At 37.5% G+C, this 24753-nt stretch overlaps 13 protein-coding genes across 13 annotated transcripts; 8 read left to right on the top strand and 5 right to left on the bottom strand.

The window, feature by feature from the left end:
- Nucleotides 1–127: 127 nt before the first annotated feature.
- On the top strand, nt 128–829 carry C9374_009170 (uncharacterized protein; the record flags this gene model as incomplete). The annotated part of the gene is made up of 1 exon (XM_044699328.1): nt 128–829. The coding sequence occupies one exon, from the start codon at nt 128–130 to the stop codon at nt 827–829; it is 702 nt and encodes a 233-aa protein (XP_044544916.1).
- Nucleotides 830–1459: 630 nt separating this feature from the next.
- On the bottom strand, nt 1460–1846 carry C9374_009169 (uncharacterized protein; the record flags this gene model as incomplete). Its single annotated transcript, XM_044699326.1, has 1 exon — nt 1460–1846. The coding sequence occupies one exon, from the start codon at nt 1844–1846 to the stop codon at nt 1460–1462; it is 387 nt and encodes a 128-aa protein (XP_044544915.1).
- Nucleotides 1847–2335: 489 nt separating this feature from the next.
- Nucleotides 2336–4234, top strand: C9374_009168 (uncharacterized protein; the record flags this gene model as incomplete). The annotated part of the gene is made up of 3 exons (XM_044699325.1): nt 2336–2362; nt 2858–3248; nt 3570–4234. The coding sequence occupies 3 exons, from the start codon at nt 2336–2338 to the stop codon at nt 4232–4234; spliced, it is 1083 nt and encodes a 360-aa protein (XP_044544914.1).
- Nucleotides 4235–4870: 636 nt separating this feature from the next.
- Nucleotides 4871–5843, top strand: C9374_009167 (uncharacterized protein; the record flags this gene model as incomplete). Its single annotated transcript, XM_044699324.1, has 2 exons — nt 4871–5442; nt 5531–5843. The coding sequence occupies 2 exons, from the start codon at nt 4871–4873 to the stop codon at nt 5841–5843; spliced, it is 885 nt and encodes a 294-aa protein (XP_044544913.1).
- Nucleotides 5844–5953: 110 nt separating this feature from the next.
- On the top strand, nt 5954–8446 carry C9374_009166 (uncharacterized protein; the record flags this gene model as incomplete). The annotated part of the gene is made up of 1 exon (XM_044699323.1): nt 5954–8446. One exon carries the CDS (start codon nt 5954–5956, stop codon nt 8444–8446), a length of 2493 nt encoding a protein of 830 aa, XP_044544912.1.
- Nucleotides 8447–8546: 100 nt separating this feature from the next.
- On the bottom strand, nt 8547–8842 carry C9374_009165 (uncharacterized protein; the record flags this gene model as incomplete). Its single annotated transcript, XM_044699322.1, has 2 exons — nt 8547–8690; nt 8759–8842. The coding sequence occupies 2 exons, from the start codon at nt 8840–8842 to the stop codon at nt 8547–8549; spliced, it is 228 nt and encodes a 75-aa protein (XP_044544911.1).
- Nucleotides 8843–8894: 52 nt separating this feature from the next.
- Nucleotides 8895–12500, bottom strand: C9374_009164 (uncharacterized protein; the record flags this gene model as incomplete). Its single annotated transcript, XM_044699321.1, has 1 exon — nt 8895–12500. One exon carries the CDS (start codon nt 12498–12500, stop codon nt 8895–8897), a length of 3606 nt encoding a protein of 1201 aa, XP_044544910.1.
- A 411-nt stretch (nt 12501–12911) lies between these two features.
- Nucleotides 12912–14843, bottom strand: C9374_009163 (uncharacterized protein; the record flags this gene model as incomplete). The annotated part of the gene is made up of 1 exon (XM_044699320.1): nt 12912–14843. The coding sequence occupies one exon, from the start codon at nt 14841–14843 to the stop codon at nt 12912–12914; it is 1932 nt and encodes a 643-aa protein (XP_044544909.1).
- A 690-nt stretch (nt 14844–15533) lies between these two features.
- On the bottom strand, nt 15534–17185 carry C9374_009162 (uncharacterized protein; the record flags this gene model as incomplete). The annotated part of the gene is made up of 2 exons (XM_044699319.1): nt 15534–16768; nt 16849–17185. The coding sequence occupies 2 exons, from the start codon at nt 17183–17185 to the stop codon at nt 15534–15536; spliced, it is 1572 nt and encodes a 523-aa protein (XP_044544908.1).
- Nucleotides 17186–17370: 185 nt separating this feature from the next.
- On the top strand, nt 17371–19518 carry C9374_009161 (uncharacterized protein; the record flags this gene model as incomplete). The annotated part of the gene is made up of 1 exon (XM_044699318.1): nt 17371–19518. The coding sequence occupies one exon, from the start codon at nt 17371–17373 to the stop codon at nt 19516–19518; it is 2148 nt and encodes a 715-aa protein (XP_044544907.1).
- Nucleotides 19519–19744: 226 nt separating this feature from the next.
- C9374_009160 (uncharacterized protein) lies at nt 19745–21781 on the top strand (the record flags this gene model as incomplete). Its single annotated transcript, XM_044699317.1, has 1 exon — nt 19745–21781. One exon carries the CDS (start codon nt 19745–19747, stop codon nt 21779–21781), a length of 2037 nt encoding a protein of 678 aa, XP_044544906.1.
- Nucleotides 21782–21892: 111 nt separating this feature from the next.
- Nucleotides 21893–23521, top strand: C9374_009159 (uncharacterized protein; the record flags this gene model as incomplete). The annotated part of the gene is made up of 2 exons (XM_044699315.1): nt 21893–22949; nt 22998–23521. 2 exons carry the CDS (start codon nt 21893–21895, stop codon nt 23519–23521), a joined length of 1581 nt encoding a protein of 526 aa, XP_044544905.1.
- Nucleotides 23522–23605: 84 nt separating this feature from the next.
- On the top strand, nt 23606–24751 carry C9374_009158 (uncharacterized protein; the record flags this gene model as incomplete). The annotated part of the gene is made up of 1 exon (XM_044699314.1): nt 23606–24751. The coding sequence occupies one exon, from the start codon at nt 23606–23608 to the stop codon at nt 24749–24751; it is 1146 nt and encodes a 381-aa protein (XP_044544904.1).
- Between the last annotated feature and the right edge of the window lie 2 nt (nt 24752–24753).

Below are 24753 nucleotides of genomic sequence, written 5' to 3'. Positions count from 1 at the left end.
TATTGAATCTCTCAAAAGGGCATCATTGGTTCGGAAGGCTTGCTGTTGTTCATTATCATCACCAACCAACCCAAACGATAGAAAATATTTATTATTATTAAGAATATTTTAAAAAAAATAATTCATCATGAACAACCAGAGTCGTGAGGAGAATAATTCAAACAACCCTCGTTTCACCTCCTCCCATCATCCATTCCTTCAACCTATATTCCCACCAAATCCCAATCTTTTCACTCAATTATATCCAATCATTCCACCATTTCCTCCAAGAATTTCAGAGCAAACATCAACAAAGGACCAAGAATCACCCAAGTTGGAACATGTTGACAAGTCATCGGTTACCAATATCAACCCCATCAAATCACCCAATCCTACCAGAGAAATTGAAAAAGCCTTTCAAAATTCAAAGAGAGTCTTGGCGATAAAGAAGCAACTACAAATGATATACAAGCATCCTTATCAAAAACGTTCCATGATGGAACGTATTGATAAATGGTGTAAATTGAAAGGCGTTGGTGGTTTTGATGGTTTCTCTATCCCTCCATACATACCAATGGCGCAAATTAAATTTTCGCCATGTGAACATATTTTGAGTAATCATTATAAGTGTGAGGAAGAAAGAGCAAAGAAGAAGATTGCTTTTCATTGGCAGAGATTGGAAGTATTGAAAGACGTATCTACTGTTGATAAATTTGGAGACTTATTAAGGACTGCTTATTTGGAGCGTGGAATTAGTATTGAATCTCTCTCTCGATCAAGGAAAAGCATACGCAACCCAAAAACATTACATGTTATTATTTTTAAAATAATTCAATATGGAATGGAGTAAGATTGGTACTTTCTTTTTTGATAGATCTATCAACTCATTAAAGAAAAAGTACAAGAAATTGAAAAGAAAGATTAATCGTGCCAGAATGGAAGGAGTGTATGACGTTTCAGATGTAACAAATTTTATTAAGATTTTGTAATAATGGTCAGAATTGGTCTATGTTTCTGGAAAAGAATGAATGATCTATAATTTCCAGAAACATGGACCAATTCTGACCATTATCACACAATGATTATGAAAATTGGTCAATTAAGTCCATCCAAACCTTTACCATTAAGACAAGCACAACCATCATCGAACAAGTCCAATGTATCAACGACTCCAGGAGAACTTATTCACATTCGGAAGAGGATTTAATTGTGACATCCTTGCGGAAGGGAATGAATTTGGAACAAATGAGGGCCCTTTCAAACATGCAGCCGCAGCAAACAGCCATTCAGCCAGGATAGTCCTCGCTGCCGAAATTATTTTCAGATGCAATCAACAGAATCCTTTGGCATTTGCTTCTGGTTTTTCAATTTGTTGTTTGTGATAGGTAATTCCTCCAATGGTGATATGTGCGTTGGATTGTTTGTTTTTGAAATTTTGTAGCATGTTGTGTGGTTGATGTGTTCTGTTCCATTGCTGCTCCTATTTATCAAATTCCACAATGTCATTATTCGAATATTGTTTCAATTTGAATTCTTTTGTAAGTAAAACTTCAATACCAGGTATATTCAAATTAAACAATAGAGTATGAATGGTTGGAGCTTTATATTCAGTATCTGAAAGCATGGCAAAAGTGTGACATGCTCTTTCAAATTCACCAATAACAATATAATTAATATGTTCTGGTGATGAGAAGCAACAATAATACTCATATGGTAATCTTGTGGATTGATCTTTCTCTTTGTTGAATTGTAAGCCAACAATTAAGGCACTTAAAAAATTATTGAGAGCATTCAAGAAATTTTCAGCGTTCAGATTGGTGTTGGAGCCACAATATTGTCGAGCCACTCCATAAAAATTCTCGATCATATATTCTTGCAGTTGAAAAGGCAAAAATACTCTGTTGTTGGGTGATGATTGAACTCTATACATTGTCAAACACAAACCGATCATTAATAACAACAATAATGGATAATGACAATTTATCTACCTTGAAGTCGAACTATAAATTGACTCATCTTCGATGTCAGTATTGTTATGATTTGTTTCTTTTTCTTTGAGGAAGATGCGAGCGATTCCACAAAGCTCTTTTGTTATGAACATTTGTTTGACATCATCTTCATTCATAATCTTGTTTTTACGTGAAATCTTTGGTTTGGATTATCATTTTCGGGTTGCATTCGAAAAGAAATCACTGCTTTGATGATGGATTTTGGAAGTGCAAATGACATGATCTCTTCATCATCAAATAAAAGACTTTAGAACAAGCTATCTGATAGCATTTTCTTCAAAAATACGAATTACTGAATTGATGTCTGATGGTGTGAATTTTATATCGGTAAGATAGTCATAGAGAAGATGAAGATCAGAATTCGTTTCGTGGATGTATGTTGATGTGGTTGTTTAGCTCCACATTTGAATTCATTTCGGTCAAGGATAACATGCCAAAGCTTGTTCGGAATTGTTGTTGTTTTGCATTTTTATTGTTAAAAATTTTATTCGTTTTAAAGCCAAAAACAACCGCCAAAATCCATACACATCCGGATTCTGGAGGATTCTGGATTTCCACAAAGTTTGGGAAGTCAGCAGGAGCTGGCAGCCGTCCTTTTCGGCTGTTTGCTGCAGGTTTGAAAGGGCCCTCGAACAAATTTACCGAGATTACTTTAAACACCGAACATTTCAGTCGCTGAAAAATAAGGTTCAACGGTTAAGAAAAAGGCAACTCTATCACAAACAGCAACCAACAAAGAAGAGGTTGAATAAGAGAAAAATGGTTCTCAATTCCACTGTTTCAACTGTTTCAAAGGAGTTAAGAAAACCGTTTGTTCTTATGTCGAGTAATTTTCTCAGCCTTGACAGCAGATATTAAATTGAACGCAGGACTTTGTTAAGGCTGAGAAAATTACTCGACATAAGAACAAACAAGCAGCAGAAAAGGAATCCAAAGAGGCTGCCCGAAAGGCCAAAAACAAATTTCTTAAAGATGTTCAAAAAGGAAAGAAGGAAATTACTGATGAGGAATTGAACGAAAGATTTAATCCCAAGCATTTTGCTCGACAACCATGTGAATTCGAAATGAAAGGACGAAGCAATCAACATCCATATCAGTCGTTCAAGGTGAAAGACATTTCATTATCACAGGAAGGAGTGTTGTTAAAACCTACCTTTTTTAAAGGAAATGAAAGTGCATGTCCTTCCAAGAAATCTAAGGATCATCTTTTGAAATTTTATTATCCTACAAGAGCACGAAAGATGTTAAAGGAAGAGATTGGTATGTATATATATGTATTTCGATTTTACTTACATGCATGTGATTTGAATCTCTTATATGAATGTGATTGATTCATGTGATTGGAACTTTTCTGAATTCTAATTTTTCCATGATTGCCCAAACAAGACAACAAAAAATTTTCACACGAGACAACCTTTGTACGAGAAAGAGGAAGATATTTTGTTTGCCTTCCAGTCCGTTATCACAAAGCTTTAACTCGACAAGAATTCCAACGGTTTGAATATGACACGATATTTCTCAAGGACTGCCCATAACCTTCTCAAAATGAACTCAGAAAGGAATACATTACATTGGATCCAGGTGTTCGATGCTTCATGTATGGTTATGATAGTAATGAAGACGCGTTGGAGTTTGCCGCTCAAGAAGAAAACACTATACTCTTTTCCCTCTCTCTAAAGCAAGATCAGCTCAGGTCGGAAATTGCCAAGAACAAATTTCTAAAATACAATTCTCGGCAGGAACGAAAATTTTATAAGGGTTTAAGAAAAGCCTTAAAAAAGAAGATTAGAAGACTGGAAAGCAAAATTAGAAATAAGGTGAATGATATGCATAACAAAATCATTGACTATTTAACATTCCACTATTCTGAAATTATAATACCTGAATTTAATGTCAAGGCTATGATTGCTAGAAAACAAAAACAAAGGAAGCGTCAAGGAAAAGAGGATACTTCGTGTCAAGGACAAGAAGGTTATACTAATGGCCAAACGGAGAATATGGATGTGCGAACAGAACCTCTTGTTGCATCGTCTTCACCATTCGAAGGATGGGAATCAAGGGACACCACCACAAGTGAAACCACCACCAACACTTCCGAATGGGTTGGAAGAAAAATTACTAGAAAAACTGTTCGCCAAATGTTGCGATTTAGACACTATGATTGTCGAATGAAACTCTTGCAAAAGGCAGAAATGCGTGGATGCAAGGTACATGTTATCACAGAACAATATACATCGAAAACGTGAGGAAATTGTTCAGTGATCAAGGAAGACCTTTATGGAAGCAAATGGTTTCATTGTAATCATTGTCACTTCCACATCCCTCGTGACGGTAATGGAGCAAGAAATATTTTGATCAAGAATTACCATCATTTATTACATTGGTAAGTTGAAGAGACAACTAAAATGATTCATCATTCGGGCCATAGATCTATATAATAATAACAATGTGATTATCATTCTGTCAAGATGATAATTCCGTCTCTCGTGTGAGAGATGAGTATGTGATCGGAGCACTTTAAAACACCAAAAAATCATTGTTATCATTGATGGAGTATGGTGTGCTCTCCGAGAGTAAGTTGTTGTTGTTGTTCATTATTTTTAACGCGTGTGACTTTTTAATTTTGTAAAGAGCTTTGTTTCCAATTCAAAAAAACTCTGCCTCATGATCCTAGCTTACTAACGTTAATCGTCAGCCTTAATCTCACTCTTCCAATTTACTATAGCTAATATTGCGTACGAGCTAAGAACGGTTTTGTTTGCGTAATATCATTCTCTCCCGAATACTTAAGCATAACATTTTCAAGAATGAAAACTCACCATCATTGCAACGGATCCAATCAAAGGAGGAGCTCATTCTTTCATATTACAATCATAATAATAATGACCATTCTGGTCTCTCTTTCAGACTGGAAAGCTAGCAGCGGTAAAGTTTATGGTTCGGACGCCATTTTCCTCAATACCGAGCAAACATACATTCGAGATACCATCATGAAATCCTCTATTGATATATTCTCATCAGCGTTGAATATTACCGGGGTTGGTATTGAGAAGAACATTGTTCGGAATCTTGGTTCCATTGAGCGAGTATCAATTTACGACTACTCCACCTCAGTGGTTGGAAATCACAAAGCTCCCTCGAAATTAGAGACGTTTCAATTCACCAACAGCACAGCTTTAGCAAAAACAATAGACTATGCCATTGGTGTTGGAAACTATGCTTCTATCGGAATCGCTTTGCTTATTTTACTAATTGTACAAATTTTGTTTTGGGTGATAACATCTTGTTATGCAACATGGTCCATGTGTTGCTGTAAACCCAGTAAAAAAGATAGGGAGCGCAGAATGCAAGATCACGCGAAATGGGCCTTGGACCATAAGAAGAAAAAACGAGTGACCACATGCTGTCGAGTGTTTTTATTAGTCTTAGTGATTTTTAACATTTTGGCTGTACTGTAAGTAATTCTCTATCTCCTTTGGTGGTTATTCACAGTTCAAAAGTGTATGGTTTTTGTTTGCATTTCAGACCAATATTCTGTTCAGCAAGCTGTTTAATCAAGGTTTAATGATGTACAATGAGGTGGAGTCTCTTGCACAAGATGTGTTGGGGTTTGCAGGAAATATACCAACTACCATTGATCTAATTGAACAAAGCGTCAGTAGTTTAAAAACAAACATTTTGAACAAGCTACCCAGCGATGAAAAAAAGCAATCATGGTCCACCTGCCTTTCAGACATGATATCTTTGATTCCTGATTTTTCCACAACAACACAAGAGGTGGACACACTCAACTCGTACATTAATTCACACCTCAAAACTCCTCTCACCCCTCTCAAGCTGTCCATCTCGGGGTAAAATCTTCTATACTGGCCATTTCCGATACTGATATTCCAGAACTGCTCAACAGACTCTCGAGCGCTGAGTCGGTCATGACATCTGTGAACTTTGATCCCTTACTTACATCGATGACCTCGTCACAAACAACTCTCCAACAGATTAGCTACATTGCTTCAATTAAGAATTCTTTACAAATCATTTCACAAGAAAGATCGAGTACATTGACAGATACCTTCCTTTCAACTCTTGCCTACAATCTACAAAACTACAACACCGACCCCAACGTTGCCACTCAAACTTTGGCCTCACAACTCTCTACCATGTCAACATCTTTGTCACGCATCAAAGATAGTAATTTCAATCAAGCGTTAGATTATTTAAATATGTTGAACACTTCTCTCAGCTTTGTAACCGCCTCCAATTCGTTAATTGCTGTTATCAATGGTTTAGAAAGTGCTTTGAGTGTACTCGATTCGCCTCTTAGCAGTTCAGTTGCTCGTATTGACCTTCTCGATAATTCTCTGTTTTCAACTATTCCCAACACTTTGACGTCCATCAAGCAGAATGTAAGCAACTTCAATCAGTCCATTGCTACTATTCCTTCTTTGCAAATCATTGTTGAAACAATGGACGTTGTAACCTCTTTTGTTAAATTGTTCAATGGAACCAATTGCATTGACTCCATTCTGGCTGACTTGTCGGTTATTAATGCTACCATAATCGAAATCCCTCTTGGGGCAATACAATCCCAGTATAGAAGTGTAAAGGATGGAGTAATTTCAAAAACAAATGGACGATTGACCACATTGTTCAATGATTTGCACACCGCTCTCTTGTCCTCGCTTCCAAACGTCACTCAACAAGTGAATTCGTTTTATAATTCCAAGCTTGATTATGGACCCTCGGTTAATATTTCTGACTTGTGGACCTTGGTTCCCCTTAAAACATTTAGAACTCTGAACAGCTCTCTAAACCTTCAAGACTTACTTGCTTTGTACACTCGTTTTGATACCACACGCAACAGTCTCATGGATTTCTCAACTCTCTCTCGCGACTTGTCTCCTCTCAACAGCTCTGTGGAAGCTTTTGATTTAAATCTAACCAGAACAGTTATATCAACTCTCCAGTCGGCACCATCGACATGTGCTGGAAGCACGCATGCTTCGTGTACAGGTTTAAGCAACACCATGCCTTATCTTTCAACCCTTGTTTCAAATCTCAGACAGACCATCTCTGGTATACCATCTCTTTCAGTCGCAAACAGTTCATTATCCTCGGCAGAAAGCTTAATTGCATCCACTCTCTCTCCTCTGAGCACCATCAAATCTCTCATTGTTCAATTGAGAGCTTTGAAAAATTCGTTCAGGTTCAGTCAAGCTAGAACCTTATTGTCAAGTGACTTTATCCCTTCTATCCGTCAAGTAACAAGCACAGTGCCATTCCAGACAATTGTGGATTCTCTTGATTCCTGTCAAAACAGTTTAAACTCCCTCGATATGACGACCTTGTCGTCCCAGATATCTGCACTTAGCCCAACGTTTAACAGCCTTAACAGCATGGACGTTTCGTCTTATATGAATAATCTGAACACTGAAACGATTAATAGCGCCCTTAACTTTGATTCCATGTTTTCATCTGTAAAGAGCTTGGTGAACGGACTTAACATTGAAAGCTATACATGGTATGTGGATGAAGCTAATCATCAGCTCAACGATATTTTCCTTCCAGACCTGTTTACTGCTGACGGATATCGACTTTTAGCCGTTGTGGTTTTCATTTCTCTGATCTTATTTCTGCCTTGGCTTGCTGTTTTTCCCGTTTGCTTTCCAAAGTGCCCTTCTGTGTTGTTAATTGTTTCCCTGATCATGAGCTTATTCATTTTGCTGTCATGCATTGTGGTTGCACTGTTGCTTCCATTGAATATAGCACTTGTAGACACTTGCGATAGGGTTGAGGAATATGCTTTTCTTGCATTGCAAGAATTTGGTGGTAGCTCCCTCAATCAATCGATAGGTTTTTCACAAGAATTCATGGGATTCAAGTTGAATGTATCTATCGTTCCAACCACCACCATCAAGTCATATTTTGAATCACAGTGTGAAAATGATGTGATCAATTCCACTTTAACTCAAGTGGAATCTGTTGCACAATCACTGCCAAGCTTTGCTATGGAATATCTCAAAAAGTTTTTAGGTTCATTAGTTGTGAGAGATGAATTTGTGAATTTCATCAAAAACTCTTTGCAGACCACTGTAAACAATGTCTTTGATGAAGTTAGACCCATAGCCACTGTTCTGTCGTGCGCACGTGTCAATTCTTATTATAGACATGGTAGAAATTTAGTTTGTCAGGATATTGCTGGATTTTTAGCTAACTTTTGGTTTTTGTTTGCACTGCTAGCCTTACTGTTTTTGTTTGATACTTACTGCTTCACAATCATGTATATTGTCTTTAGAACGCAATGGTATGATAGAAAAGCATCAGTGGTTCAGGCTCAACAGTTCACACAGGACGAAGCAGCTCTTAAAGAAGCAAGATTAGCAAAGTTGAGATCCTATTCAACTCCTCGACGATTTAGTAAAATCAGAAAAGCAGAAAATATAGAGTTGGAAGATGTGTAATGAAAAGGCCAACGTGTTTGAAATCGTAACTCTTTGTTGTTGCTATGAAATAAAGCTTTATCCACAATTGTTTCCACAACTACAAAATTTTCAAATAAAATTAGTGTTCCATGCATTCTTTATATTTAGACAACTCTTGTGAACATTGTCTCAATCCGCTCACTCCAGCCAATCGATCACCCTTTTGTGTTTTAATTGATCGAGAGGAAAAACAATTAAAAAAGTTTTCAGCGACTTCCTTGCACTGCAAGATGTTCCGGAGTTGGCATGACCATCCCAAAAATTTTGAAACAATTATTATTGATAAATTACCTGTTGTTTATATGTTGGGAAATAGCTTGGCAATGTGATGCTTTCAATTTCTTTCCGAATTTCTTGTTCCGATAAAGTAGCCATTTTTTTCTCGCTTACCAAACTGCAGTCGCTGATTTAACAATGACTGTGCAATTTACTTTTCGAAAGGAGCCAATTTGAGTTTTGGAGAAATATTCATCGCTTGTAATTCCTGAATGAGTAATTTGAAGGCATAAGGCATTGGTAATAGAGACATATTTTGCTTTGATTTACAATAATTGCAATATCCCATATATCCAATCATACCACAACCTTCACAAACATGAACCTTATATTCGTCACTCGACAACATTAACCGTTCCAATAAAAGAGCACTTGCTCCATAACCAATCAAACAATCTCTCTCCATTTCTCCCAATCTCAAACCACCTTCTTTAGATCTACCTTCCAATGGTTGTCTTGTCAAAATTCTGACAGGTCCTTTGGAACGAGCGTGCATCTTGTCCAAGACCATGTGTTTCAATCTTTGATAATACACAGGTCCGAAATAAATATAACATGCCATGGTCTCTCCAGTGATTCCACTTGTGAGAATATCCTTTCCACAATATGAAAAACCATGTCGAATGAGTGTTTTACCAATATCTTCAACTCGATCACCTCCAAATGCAGTTCCATAGCCTTGTCTTCCGTCGAGAACGCCCGCCTTGCCACAAATTAATTCAATCATTTTACCGACAGTCATACGAGATGGGAAACCATGAGGATTCATAATCATGTCAGGGCATATTCCTTGATCATTGAATGGCATGTCCTGTTGATCCACAATGATACCACAGACTCCCTTCTGACCGTGACGAGATGAAAATTTGTCTCCCAATTCAGCCCTACGTGTTTGTCTTAATAAATATTTCACATAATAACCACCTCGATCATGATTGGGAGTAATGAGTACTTGATCGACATAGACACTACATGGGCCCTTATAGAAGGATGGAGAGGGTTTGTACTGTTGTTGAATTTGTTGCTGTTGCATTTGTTGTTGTTGATTCATTGATCCTAAAATGTCTTGACTGCTCTGGGTTGCAACAATAAATCGATTCACATACATGTCACCAGGGTAAATTCTCTCACCAACAGCACTCAAACCATCAGCATCCAGTCTCTGATACGATTTCAGACGTTTGGAATCGAGAGCACTCTCTACACCATTATTAGCAGTGCTCACAATGGCTTGAAGGGGTGGAGGTTGTAACACATCTTCAGCTCCATTAGGGTGTTTCTTCAATTCAGTCACATATTTCTTCAGATAAATACAACGTCCATAACCTCTGTCGATGGATGCCTTATTCACAACAACAGCATCTTCAATGTCATAACCACTGTATGACATGACAGCAATGGTTGCATTTTGACCTCCGTTCAATTTTTCAAATTGAATCAATTCAATTGTACGAGTCTTGACCATGGGTTTTTGTGGATAAACGAGTAAGAGTAACAGTGTATCTAAACGATTGAATTGATTGTATGCAATGGCACCCATGGCCTGTTTACCCATAGCACATTGATAAGTGTTACGAGGTGACTGATTGTGATGAGGATATGGAACTAGGCCTGCACAAACTCCCAAAATTGTGAATGGCTCGATTTCAAAGTGAGTAGTCTCTGGTTTGATATCTTCTTCTCTGAAAACAATATTAGAGTTGTTCTCTTCGTTCACATCAAGATATTCAATGAGCCCTTCTTTCAAAAAGTCATCCCATGTACGAATACCTTCTGCCAACTCATTGAGATGTTTTTGAGTGACTTTGAGCTTGGAATTTTCTACAATAATTACTGGTCGACACACTCTACCTCCATCACTTGCAATATAGATGGCTTTGTGGAGATCATTCTTGAAAATGGAAACGAATTCGTGAATTTTACCTGCTCTTCTCAACATTCTAAATAATTTCGTGAATTGAGATGGGAATCTGTGAATACCTAGGATGAGACCGTTCAAAAAAACTACATAACTACTTGGATGGTTCAATTCTTCTCCACTGATTAAGTTAATATCTTCAACTCCTAAATTATAAGCTAATCGAATAATAGGTTCTTCTTCATCATCGGTAGTGACGTGAGTGAGAAGAGCCAAGTTTTTAACGAGACCACATCCTTCACCTTCAGGTGTATCGCTCGGGCACAACAAACCCCATTGTGAAGGTTGTAAAGCTCGCGGACCTGAAACTTTTCTTGTCTTTTCAAATTGAGAACTGATTCTTGTCATCATACCTAATGCAGCAATAAATGAGAGACGGCTCAATACGTGTGTAACACCTGCCCGTTCCATCTTGAATCTTTGCACGTTCCAGTTACCTGAAGAGATGGAGTTTTTGAGACCTTCAGTAATCTTACTGCTATTGGTACTGAAAATTGATGCAATATCCTCGTGAGGTGTTGATATCGTTCTCCTTCCTCGCCTTCCAGTTTTCTTTTCTAATGTCTTTTTAATCTCATCATTAAATTTTTTAAATAAATCTTCAAATAAGAGAGATAGTAATTGACCTGCCATTTCCAATCTCTTGTTACCATAGTAATCCTTATCGTCGATATTGCTGGCGTCATGAATTGCATCAATCATTCTCTTGAGCATGATTGCAAAATATACAATTTTCATTTTAAAATTGAATTTGTAAACTGGAATGTGACATAAAATAATATTTGATAAAATTTCTCTTGTTTCTTCCGTCTTGGACTTGTTTTTTCTAAAGTCTGAAGGTTTCAAATATCGAGACATCCATTCGACAGCTTGATCTGCAGAAAAAACTCCCTCTCTAATACATTCTTCAAAAGAGGGACCTAACGCGTCAATATATTTTCTGTCGCTTCCAACAAGCTGAATAATTTCTTGGTCACTTTCGACACCCATTGCCTTCAATGCAATAATTATTGGTACGTCTTTAGTAAAACTGTTATGATCCAAATAAAATCTCTCATGCTTGATGATGATGTTAGTTTTTGATTTTCTGTAATGTGTAGATCCGGTCACAGAGGCCATTACTTGTTTGTCTTTATCCAAATCTATAATAATTCTGTTCTTTGATAATTGTTCTTGAATGAGACAAACTTTTTCTACTCCCTTTACAACAAAATAGCCACCAGGATCAAGTGGACATTCTCCCAACTTGGCCAACTCTTTTTCATCTTTGCCAAAGAGAACACATCTATCACATTGAAGCATAATTGGCATTCTTCCAATGGGTAACTCCTCAGACTTGATTAAAACTTCATTTCCAACCACTTGCGGATACTCAATATTAACAATGATATCAGCATCATAGGTTAAATCTCTCAATCTACACAATTGAGGAGTTAACTCTATAGAATCTGCAACCTCATCTAACCTAGGCTTGGCAATATAAATGTCATTATATTTAATATAGAATCTATCATCGGTATCGGGTGTTATCATATTATTGGCCTGTACTATCTTTTTAATATCTACATTGATAAAATAGTTGAATGAATCGATGTGTTGTCTGAACAAGCCTTTCACTTTCATAAAGGCAGGCAACAGCCTCCACTTATCTTCCACTTGTTTTATAGGTTCCGTTATTTTACTTGGATTTCCATAGAGAAGGTCATGAAGAGAAGATGATTCTGTTTGATTGGCCGATGATGATGATGAATTTGTTGTTGTTGTTGATGTTTCACTTGCTGGCAGAGCACTCAAAGACCCATCTTGTTGTTGTTGTCCGGCTCGTCCTTTCAAAAACATTTTTTTTGAATCGAAAAGAAAATTCAATTCAACAAATGCATTGCGAGTAAACTCGATTGGCTTGAAGCTGTACAGAGGAGCAAATCTGCTCTTTGAATTGAACAATTACTACTGACAATTTATTTGAAATTATCTACAGAGAGACAAATGTGATAAACTCCTCTCTCAATTGAATCAAAATTTGAACATGCTTTTTGTTGAACATGTTCTTTTTCACCTTTGAATACATCCTCAAACAAATTGAGAATGTTCAAGAGGCACATAATGTATTTGTATTCGAATACAAATACAAGCAATATCATGCAAACAGCTCCATCAGTTTAACGCTACCAACCACAGAAACCTCAATGTCATGTTATTTACAATTGTACATCACCAAATTCATATACTATGTACATTTTCTCAATGTTATTACATCATCATTGAATTGTTGTTGTTTTGAAATGATGTAGAGTTGCCTTGTTCAATTGGAACATTGTTAGCTCCTTGAGCAGCACTAGTGTTGTTATTGACAGCAAGGGCGTTTTTCATCTTGTTCGACTTTTGAATTCTATTCGACGATTTCTTTGAAATTTTTGTTGAGTAATCATGAAATTTCAAGAAACCACTGGTACCATAGTAAAAGTTTGCTGGATTGAGTTTGGTGTTGAAGAAGCCCTTAGTAGTGTTTGATTGAGCACTGGAAGAAGTTTGACTCGTATTGGTTGAGAAGGCATCCATCATCAAGTGATTTTGTTGAGACGACGATGAGAAATTCTTCTTAGTATTGTTGTTAGCATTTGTGGTGACATTAGAGGCGATCATAGTTGTTGTGGTTGTGGTGGTGGTATTCGAAGCAGTAGCAGCAGTAGAGGTAGAAGGAGGTAGTACATGCATTTGTTGTTGTGGAATAATGGGTTGTTGTTGCTGTGATGGAGAAGAGGATGATCCCATCACTTGTTGCAAACCTCCGCCACCATTGTTATTATTACTGCAATTCACTGCACCTCCTCGTGGTGAGAGTTGATTCATTAACACCATACTACCACCAGTGGTCGTATTCGATGGTGGTACCACGACCTGAGATGAAGGAGGAGACAATTGTGAAGTTGCATTGTTCATGGCAGATGCTGCCATCATGATATTTGCAGCAGCAGGCATGTTATGAAGAGATGGAGGTGCTTGTGCAGTCATCATCATGGGTGGACACATCTTTTTGGCGTTCAGTAAAACTCCCAAAATGGAAGCTCCATTGTTGTTGTTATTAGAAGTTGAATGAAAGAGAGTAGTAGGTGTTGTGTTCATGCCCATTGAATTTAAAGGAATGGGTTGTTGTGGAGTGGAAATTACACTACCACCTGGAAGTTGGAGAGGATTAGTACTATTCAAAGTATTGACAGCAGTCGCCACAGTATTAACACCGCCAGACATGATCATCATGGTATTTGGTGCCGATGAGGATGCTGTCATGGCTGACATTTCAGTCAAGGACTCGACCATTTGCATGTTATTTTGAATGACTTGATAGGGAGTATGAGTTTCACATTCAAAAACATCGTGTGGTGTTGCTTGTTGTGTCGAGTTATCATGTTGCAACCAAGGAATGGCATTTCCATTGTTGGTACCAGTGTTGGTGTTTGAAGTTAAAAAGTCCAAGTCAGCAGGAGAATTCAGTAATCCATTCACACTCGTTGGTGTATTTACACTCGTCAAGAAGATGGAGCTCGAACTCGTTTTGATTCTATCCACTTGTTTATCAAATAAGTGGTGATTCGAAGTGTTATGATTGAATCCGTTGTTGTGATTATTCATGATATCATCGTGAGGATTACTGTTATTGGTACCACCAATGATTAACCCAAATCCACCCGAAGTACTTGGAGAGAGTGTTGGAGTGGAAAGAAGGAAATTAGCACTTGCAGTGGTTGGTGTTGTGGCAGATGATAATTCAAACGTATCCATACGATGATGATGTTCATCCATTGAGTTGTAGAGTGGTTGAGAAGACTGTGAAGCTCCTGTCGAGGCTGAGGTAGCATTTATATAGGAAGTGAGTTGATTCAAAAGTGCTGTGGTTGGAGTGGTTGCTGTTGCGGGTGTTGTCGAGGTGTTCAAGTTCAACAAGTCATCCTCGTGATGATGATGATGATGCTGTTGTTTATTCAACTCTTGCACGAGTCCATTCAAGTCATCCAATGGAATGGGAGATGAGGTGGAAAGTGTTGTAGCTGTAGTGGGTTGTTTTGGAGAAGCCTTGTTAGGTCGAATGATGAGTGTAGGTGGTTCTGGAATGAAAAAATCATTGTTGGACGAACCCAAAGTGTTGTTGTGGTTGGAAGAATTTTCCGGATGGTGAGTCATCATGGTGGTTGTTTTGACCAAGATTCAAAGCAAAGTGTAGTAGAGAGTGGTTGGTGTTGTTTCAGGGTGCAGATGCTGTTGATTCACAACACACGTGAAGAGTTTTTGTTTGGTTGTTGTTATTATAATGTGTTTCGAGTCAGCTCAGTGGTTGATTGGCAGCAGGACTAATCACAGAGAAGTAGTTGGTTTTGTTTTTTTGTTTGAAAGCGAGTTTGACAGGGACGAGTGTTCGCCTTTTTCATACAAGACGAACCCCAAAGTAAAAGTTGCCTTGCGTTGCTTTGCAGAGAGAGAAAGGAAAGCAAGATCGAGGAATAGAAAGTGCTGTCATTTCGTGATGAGTATCGCTGTTTCACTCAACTGAAAATGGAGTATATTGTATTTTCCTTGAATTCTTTTCGATGGCTTTGTGTGCAACAAGGGAATTGGTGGCCTCTTGAAATCATATTCATGGTTTTATGTTTCCAATAGAGAAATTCATGAGAGCTCTCTCAAACTACAGAAACTGTAGCAACGTCCTGTAATATATGTTTGACCAATAATCACCAGAGCTATGAGACAATCGCTCACTCCCTTAGATTGGAATGAGAAGTGAAGGGTGCCCTTCTGTGATCAGCTGTTTCGCCATTGAGTTCTTCATGATGTTTCGACACCTGTTCTCATTGTCTGTTGATGGATTCTACTGAACTCTCAAATCATTCTATAATTATTGTACACCAAATGTGGTCTATTCAAACAATTCTTGACCAAATCCAAATCTTTGAAAATGTATTGCAGGAGATAGTATTTAACGACTTCTTGAGGTGTCATAATAGCAATGGTTCCTTTGGAAAGCGAACCCTGTGATGGTCGTTGTTGTTGTTCTTGAAGTTTCTTCTTATCAAGCTCTCCCTTCACCTTGTACACAATTTTCCTAAATATAATATTATGGCTCGTATGATCGAAAATGTATTGAGAAATTGCCTTAGCTGAGGGTAGTTGCAATGATACTGTTGATGGTACATTGGAATGAGTGTCTTGCGTCGAATTTAGAATCAATTTCGTATGAGCATGATGACTATTCATTGCCTCTTGAACCACTTTCATAGCACTCTCTGCACATTCATCAATAGCATTCCATACCTCATCGTTGAATCTTCTCAATTCTTGCTTTTCTTTCTCAGTGTTTAAGAATGGGAGAAAATCATCAACACTATCGTCCAACACTAATTTCCAAACGTGAGAAGGAGATGGGTTCGAATCGGTAATGAGTTGTTTCTTTTTGTGAAGTTCAGAATACCAATGGGTTTTGAGTTTGTACATTTCTCCTGATTGTTTGTGCCTCAATACCACTCCTTCAATTCCATGTAATTCATTGACTTTGGTTTTCAATTCTTCAAAGGTGTGAATGATAATAGTAGATGTGTTTGATGGTTGTGTGTTCAATATGGTTGAATGGAGATGACCTCCATTGAAGATGCATTTCACATACGGAATGTTAAATTTCTCACACAACTCACACATCTCTTCATAGGGCATGTAGCTTCCATGACAAGTAGATCGTATGGCAATAAGTGTGAGAAATGTTTCAGAGTATTCAACTACTACCATGTTTTGTTTGGAATAGAATTCAAAGATGGGAGTGAGACCTTGATTCATGGTATACTCACAAAATTCCAAATATTGAATACTATTCTTTTCATTGTGTGTGTTAGAATTCCTTGATTCGCGTTGAGCTTTCACAAACAAATCTGCTTCATTTGTTACATTATTGAAATAACCTCGTTTTGTTCGAAATACAATGTTATTGTTGACATAAATTGGCATGACCATGGAGCCATCTAATTTTTCCAAGACTAGAAAAATGTCTAACAAGTTAATCGATTTAGAATGAGTATTGAATCTGGATTCTAAAGTTTGAATGGATGACTCTTCATTTTCGTCCACTAAATATTTCAATATTCCATTCATAGCACGTTCAAATAATGATTTCATTGACACGTGCATGAAAAGTTTCATCACTTACAATTAAAGAATTTATGTAAACATCGGCTCACTAATTTTCCACTCGATTTTTCAAAAGTTAAGCCTCTAATTTCTCTTCTAATTTTTCTTCTTTGCAATTCTTCGTCCGATATCATGGATGAATGAGATGATTCGATGAGTGGAGGAAATGTTGTGCTCTTCACTCTTCCATAACAATAAAACAGATATTCGTCTTGTTCCATAAATTTAAAGTCATCCGTGTCGGTGCCAATAGCTTCAACCACTTGTGAGAGGTGAGTAATCGATGGAAAGAGAGAGCTTTGTTTGTTTGTTTCTGATGATGAAACTAGTTCGGAATTAGAGTAGTCGACAATCATTTTCGTGGTGACAATTTTTTCTCAAGTTCTTTAGTTTTCACCGAGTTTGTTTCAATGTGCAATCTTGAATTAACATGGAGTGAAATTTCAAACATGCATTATCCTCAAGTTCATTGTATACAGAATTTTGGTGACGGGTGTCGTGTGAGTTGGTGTACCTTCAACTTTACATTTTGTTCTAAAAAATGGCCACTCAACATCAGCAAAGACATATCATCATTGTAGGAGGTGGATATTCGGGTATCAGTCTCATTCAATCCATTCGTGAATATGAAAGCAAAAAACTGAGTAGTACTGCTAATGCAAATCCTTCCGTACCACTTTACATTACTCTTATCAGCAATGAAGATTTCTGTAGTAGACCCAATTTATTTTTCCGATTTAAATTTTTGCAAGCCTCTCCTTCTTCAAAATTGCTGGATTATCATGGTGGTATACATTTGCATGATTCAAGCAATTCCGATAGTAATACCACTGATTTATCAAAAAATTTCATTCAAAAATATAATATCAATCAAGTGATATTGAATAGTGTGGTTACAAGCGTAAATGCAAACGAAAAAACAATTAAATATAAAAGAAATGACGGAGATGACAAGGAAATAGAGTTGAAATATGACGATTTATGTTTGTGTTTGGGAGGTAGAGCTCATGTCGTAGAGTATCCTGTAACATTCTCCTTGCCAGAAGAACGCTCTGTAACATTTCCAAAACTAGAGTTTGAAAACATTTCTAAGAAGTATCACATTCATACAGGTGTTCCAAATTATATTTACGTGAGAAACGTTGAAGAGGTGGAATTGGTTTACAACATTATGAGGCAATTATATAGCTATTATACCACTACAAATACTCAAAGTTCGGAGCATAACCGAATTGTTGTGATTGGAAGTGGAACTCTTTCATTGGATATTGTGAGCCATATTATAGAAGGGTATGAGGCCATTGAGAAACAATTACAAACTACAACAACTAGTTCAACATCACAACCATCATTTTGGGATGTTACTCAGCCATCTCTGCTTCCTAAAATAACAATAATTTCGAGAAGTCAACACATTGGTAAATCTCTATTGAAAGACGACCGTGCATGTGAAATGCTTACCAATTTAGTGAAACAAAAATACTCTAAATATATTGAAATTGAGTTGAACAGTGAGATTGAAAGCATTCATGCTGATTCAACCTCCACTGAAGAGAAGAAGGGAATGGCTACCTCTGTTGCTATCGTCTCTAAAAGTAGAACAGACAATGAGCAGCACACTAAGAGGATTATTCCATGCTCATGCATCATTCAGGCCGTTGGTGTTAAAAGCGAAACTGATCTTGCTGAGAAACATCTCAATGCCTATATCGGAGCGAATGGCGGAATAACAGTGAACGAGCATTTTCAAGTCATGACCTTGCATGAAAATGTTTTGACCACAGTACCCAATGTATACAGCATTGGTGACTGTGCAGAGATTCCATTGAGTGAATTGATCGATGTCAGTACTCATGGTAATTCGAGTAGAGCTGTTTGGAAGAATTGGACAAGTGCTCGGGAACAAGCCATATTGTGCTCGCACTACTTGGTAGACCAAAATAGTGGAGGAATTGAAGACACCCAGCATCAATATGGTATGAAAACAAAGCTCTTCTTCAGCCAAACACCAAAATTCTTTGGCCTTTTTATCTCATGTCTTGGTCATTACGAAATATCTACAGAGAACTCAACAGATTTGTCCACATTTGCCACCTATTATTCACCCCAACCATTACTTGACAATAACAATATTTACATGAAGTTAGTATTTAAAAAGAGCAAGAAACAAGTAGAACCCAACCATGAACAACAACTCAAATTAATTGGTGCTCTCCTCATTGGTCCCACGATGAACGAATACAAATTAGGCGTACATTTTCTTCAACTTCTCAAAGAAGATGTGTATTTACCTCAATCCTTGGTGGAGTCTAAACAAATTCTACAAAACATGTCGTTCAACATGAACATGTGGAATCGATTGTTACAACTTGTAAGATCTAAAAGCCATGGAAGCAGTCATCATACGGTACCATTCGAAACCAAAGAGGAAATTGAAAAAGTGCTGACTGAATTGAATCAACTTGGTTCTACTGCTGCCAGCAATGCTACTGTTAAAAAGCCGTCATCGATCACACCTGGAGCTAAAAAGTTTGTCAACCCTCTGGAAAAGAAGAAGGCAGCAGCTGCAGCAACACAACAGGTTTCCCCATCAAGCAACAGTACAACCAAGGACCAAACTGAAGATTCCTTGTCCAAGCAAATGGATGAATTAACCCTTTCTCACACCAAGAAGGAGGTACAAGAGTAAAAACAAATATAGTCAATACACACAATTGTTCCTCTGTCATGCAAGTGATCGAATTAATTGAATTGATGCAATGAAACAAATTTAAAAAAATACTTGAACGAGAGAAACTGCATTTGTTGAAAATATTACACACTTAACTGCGCATTTGATTCTTCTAATTTGATTCATCATTCACAATATTAGCATCAAAAACATTGTAAATATATATCATAACAACTCTCATATAATGACTTCTCCAACAATTTCCTCACATTCCTCACTCGCAGCATCGTATCAATTTATTTCCGATCGCCACATTCCTTCTCTCCTTTTTCAAATGAAAACTCTTCCTCATAATCACAAGTATCATTCCAATATTAATTTATTGCAATCGGCCATGTCATCTTCGTCTTTATCAACAATGAATCGTGCGACAAGTACTACTACGGAAGAATCACATGAGCCACTTACTTGTCATCACATCAACTCCTCTTTGGATTTCTATCCCAATCAAACCAATCCCTTAAAATTATTAAAAACACATCCATCACTCATTTATCGATTGCATTTAGCTAAGGTGATTGATGAACCACATTTGGGTCATTCAGGTTGTGTCAATTCCGTTGCATGGATACCCCCAGAAGATTGTTTTCATTGTGCCTCGTCGTTGGGAGCCAGTCATTATTTGGGCAATGAGGACATGAGTAATATGGATTCTCTTCTCATTTCAGGAAGTGATGATTGTTGTATCAAAATATGGAACTCTCACTCCTCGGAATGTAAATGGACTATTTCAACTCCACACACTGGAAATATATTTTGTGTCAAATGGTTTCCTCATTGTAATTTAGATCGTATCATATCAAGTGCCGCAGACTCAAAGATTTGCATTTACGAGCACGGTAGACATACAAGAACTATTAAGGAGCACATGGGAATGGTCCATCGAGTATGTATTGAGAATTCATCTCCTCACGTCTTTATAAGCATTTCTCAAGATGGTTATGTGAAATTGTTTGATTTGAGACAACCAACTCATGAACATGTGAATTTGTTACATTTACAAACAGGTGGTGGTAGTAGTACTACTGGTACTAATTCTCGCCTTGTAAGGTTCAGCAGTTCCTCAGCAGCATCCATTGACATTAATAGTATTGACATGAATCCAAGAAATAGCAATGAAATCATTTTGGGATGTGATGATCCTTTCGTGAGATTATTCGATCGTAGAAAAATCATGACTTCGAGTAGCAGTGATACCACTACCATCAGCAGCAACAGAGATCAAGTGATTGAAGCATCCACTGTACAAAAATACTGTCCTGCTGGATTGTTGCCAAGTAATGACTCTTCTCAACGACCACACAGTCGAATACCTCTGCACGTCACTGGTGTTCGATTTAACAAGTACGGTGATGAAATTGTTGCCACCTATAGTGGTGATCATATTTATTTATTTGACAAGTGTGCCCATACTCGTAGCACAGCAGAGAATAGTCCAGTCATTGCTGCTGATGCTAAAATGTCTTATATAGGTCACTGTAACATTCGAACAGTCAAAGAAGTGAATTTCTTTGGTGAATGCTCCGAGTATATTCTTTCTGGTAGTGATTGTGGACATGTGTTTGTGTGGGATAAACACACGGGATGTATTATTAATGTCATTAAGGGAGATTCTCATGTTGTGAATTGTTTAGCACCTCATCCAATCTATCCAGGAGTATTGGCAACGAGTGGTATTGAACACAATATTAAACTCTTTGAGATGGGAGTGTTGGACTATATGGACGATAACCCAGAAACGAGTTGCTATGAGAAGAATATTGCATTTAGAGATGCCAACAAGATGAGTTCCATGTGGACCGATGAGGAGCATGAAGAGGAGCCTCACGCTGTGAGCACGAGTAGTACTAGTAGCAGCAGTAGTACTAGCACTAGTTCTAAGCATGATCGTGTGTCTCGTCTGATCAGTGAAAATGAACGAAAAACAAGAGAGGGTCATTCGAGTTTGATTTTACCTGCGAGTATGGTCTTTAATTTGATGCAATTGTTGGCTTCACAATCTGATGAAGAGGACGAGGAAGAGAATACTGGAAGAACATCCACAACGAATACAACAAATGCGGGTCAACAGCAGCAACAAAGGAGAAGAAGAAGAGCACAAGAAATCTTTCAATTATTGGAAGAGCTTGGAGGACATGATTCTAGCGGTGAGGAAGAGAATGAGAATCAGGAAGAAGAAGAAGAATCTCGTACCACAACTCGCAGTTGCAGAACCATGTAATGAATTAAGAGTGGACAACAATGTTTTTACACACGCATTGAAATAAATGCCAAATCGAAAGAACTTTGGGTACAACTCTTGTGTTGGAATTGAATACAAAAAATTCCCTGAATGTCAACTCATTCCACACGTGCACACAAAACTTCCTCACCGTTATCCTCATCAGCAAAGGCTGTTCGGAATGAACCACAGTGTGATTGTGCTAGTATGAGTACTTCATCTTCCGATGATGACCATGTTGCAGAGTTGATGAACAAGAACATTTCATCATTATCACCAAATAACAGCAACAACAGATCTGCCATCATTATGGAGCCATCATCATCCTCTTCATTGTCGTTTTTCCATCAATTCAAAATGTATCTTCATAGAAGAATCATGTCCGAGACTAGAACTGTGCGAGCCTTTCAAGAATTCTTTGGCGTCGTGCAAGTAAATACGAATACTACAACTACGAACATGACCACGAATACATCCCTACCATCATCTAATGAATCACAGCAAGTAGGATCAAAACCAACATTTAAATATTCAAAATTTTGGTATTACCTCTTTTTATGGAGTAGTGAATTGGGAAATGAAGGAATGTTCGCCTCCTTTCTTCCATTCATATTTTGGCATATTGACCAACATTTAGGAATTCGTATCATGATTGCATGGGCACTTTCATTTGGAATAGGTCAATATCTGAAAGATTTATTTGAGCTTCCTAGGCCTCAATTAGACTCAAGATTGGAATCTTGTTATGAGAATGAATTTGGATTTCCGTCCACACATGCAAGTGGTTCAACTGTACTTGCTATTTCTTTCTTTGGCTATTTCCTCAAATATTATTCATTTGAAAATGCACCATATTTAAAATATGTATTCATTATTGCGATGGTTGCATGGATTGTTTTATGTTGTATGAGTCGATTATACTTGGGAGTTCACTCCCTTACTGATATCTATGGAGGATTATTAATTGGATCATTTGTATTATTTATTTGTCACAAATATGTGTATGTGTACTTGGAACCGTTTTTCTTGATGGATTTGAATATGAGTAGCGACAATACCACAAACCTTGGAGACCTCATAACAAGTAGAAGCGCATTCATAACCCCTCTATTTATTGTTGCATTCACAGTGGGTATCATGACTTTCTATAGCACATCATTGAGAAAAGGTAAGGTAGTTGATAATTTCGAATTAGTTCACAACTTTAATTTAAAAGGCAATCCATGGCGATCGTCATATGGAGACACAGGAAGAGTATTCGGAGCATTTTGTGGAGCTTTACTGGGTATTTGGTGTGTCATTGTATTGAAAAAACCACAATACGTTTGTGAAAGAATATTACATGGTATAAATCATTCCATTCAAGATAATAACGAAATGGGATTCTTGCAAATGCTATTTTCAACCCCACCCTCTCTGATGCCATACGTGTCATCTCCAACACAGCATGTGTTGTATCCACAAGTACGGCTTCTCGAATTGCATATTCAAGATTGGGCAAAGATTGCATGGACAAGCGTTGTTGGAATTGTGTGGCTATTGATGAATAAGGAAATTACAAAAGTGGTCGTTTTTCGGTTACTCAAGACGTTTTATCTTCCAGAGAGAGAAACTAAGAACATGAAAGAGCTCATGCACTCACGATATGATGTCGAAATACCCGTGATTTTGACAGCATATACAATGATTGGATTTACTGCTACATGTCTCAACACGTTATTTGTTATTGGAGTTCAATAAAGTACTGAGTGTGAAGTATTGGACTCGACGAATGGCAAGAAAAGAAACAAGGAGAGCAAAATAAATTTTTTTTGCAAACAAAAAATGAATCGCCTTTCTCAAACATCTCGCTTCTCATTTCTGTTGAGAACATTACACCAACAACAACAAGCCTTGTCTTTCCATACTGCTCTCAACTTTAATCGTATAGGCTCAATTTTTGATGTCCCATCAGAAGATAGTAAATCCGATGATAATGCCATTTTCAAGTCTCTTACCAAAACAATTGATGAGGGAGTTATTCCTTCTCAACATCAACCACAGGGAAGACGTGCTCAAAAAGCAAACAAACAACAGAATCAACAACTCAACGCTGGTAGCAAAATTATGAGACATATTTTCGAAGAATTACAGAATAGTGAGGCCCAACAACAACAACAAGCTGCATCATCAACCTCGGATTCCACAGTAGACAAACATGCTTTTGATAGTTTTTTATTTGGTGATTCAAAGGCAGACATGAGCTCTCTTCAATCTCTCATGCAACAACAAGGAACAGCCAACATAGCTGAAGAGTATTTCTGTGGTGAAAAGATAGCTCATCAAGACCCTGTTACGAAAGAACAATTCATTAAAGGAAAAGTAAAACTAATTTCCGAAGCACTTGCAAAGGTTTCAGCAGAACAAATTGAAGCCTTGTCGAGCCAGACTTTGAAAATGGTGGAATTGTTGCGAGGCACGAAAGAAAACTCTGAAGTTAGCGAAATTGAAAAAGTTTTTCTCTCTATCGAAAAACCAACAAGCACTGATTTTAACTTGATGGCTAAAGCATATTCTAAGGATGTTAGCCAACGTGTTGGCTTGAAGCATGCTCTTGACAAACAATTACAGAGTCCTCAATCATTTGGAAGTGTATTAATGCAAGCATTTGCAAAATTAGGAGAGGTTGAAAACATGCAACAGCTTGTGGATGACGGTACTGTGAATAGGGATGCTATTGCATACATATTCTTACTCAAGAATTTGAAAGAGGCCAGAGCTAGCTTTGAAGTTCTTAAACAATTTTACGAATCTGTTCCACAAGAAATGAAAGAAGAGGGATCATTTATTTATGAAAGTCTGAAGAGAGAGGAACAGATTCATAGTATGGAACAAGTTCTAATGAAAGAGGGACCTCCATTAGAATCCACTTATTTCAACCCATACGTAACACCAGTGTATGGTTTCAATAGACCTTATCCTAAGAAGTAGTT

The sequence above is a fragment of the Naegleria lovaniensis genome (assembly GCF_003324165.1).
Source record: "Naegleria lovaniensis strain ATCC 30569 chromosome Unknown tig037, whole genome shotgun sequence".
Classification (NCBI taxonomy): domain Eukaryota; phylum Heterolobosea; class Eutetramitea; order Acrasida; family Naegleriidae; genus Naegleria; species Naegleria lovaniensis.
This window is presented reverse-complemented; position numbering and strand designations above follow the sequence as displayed.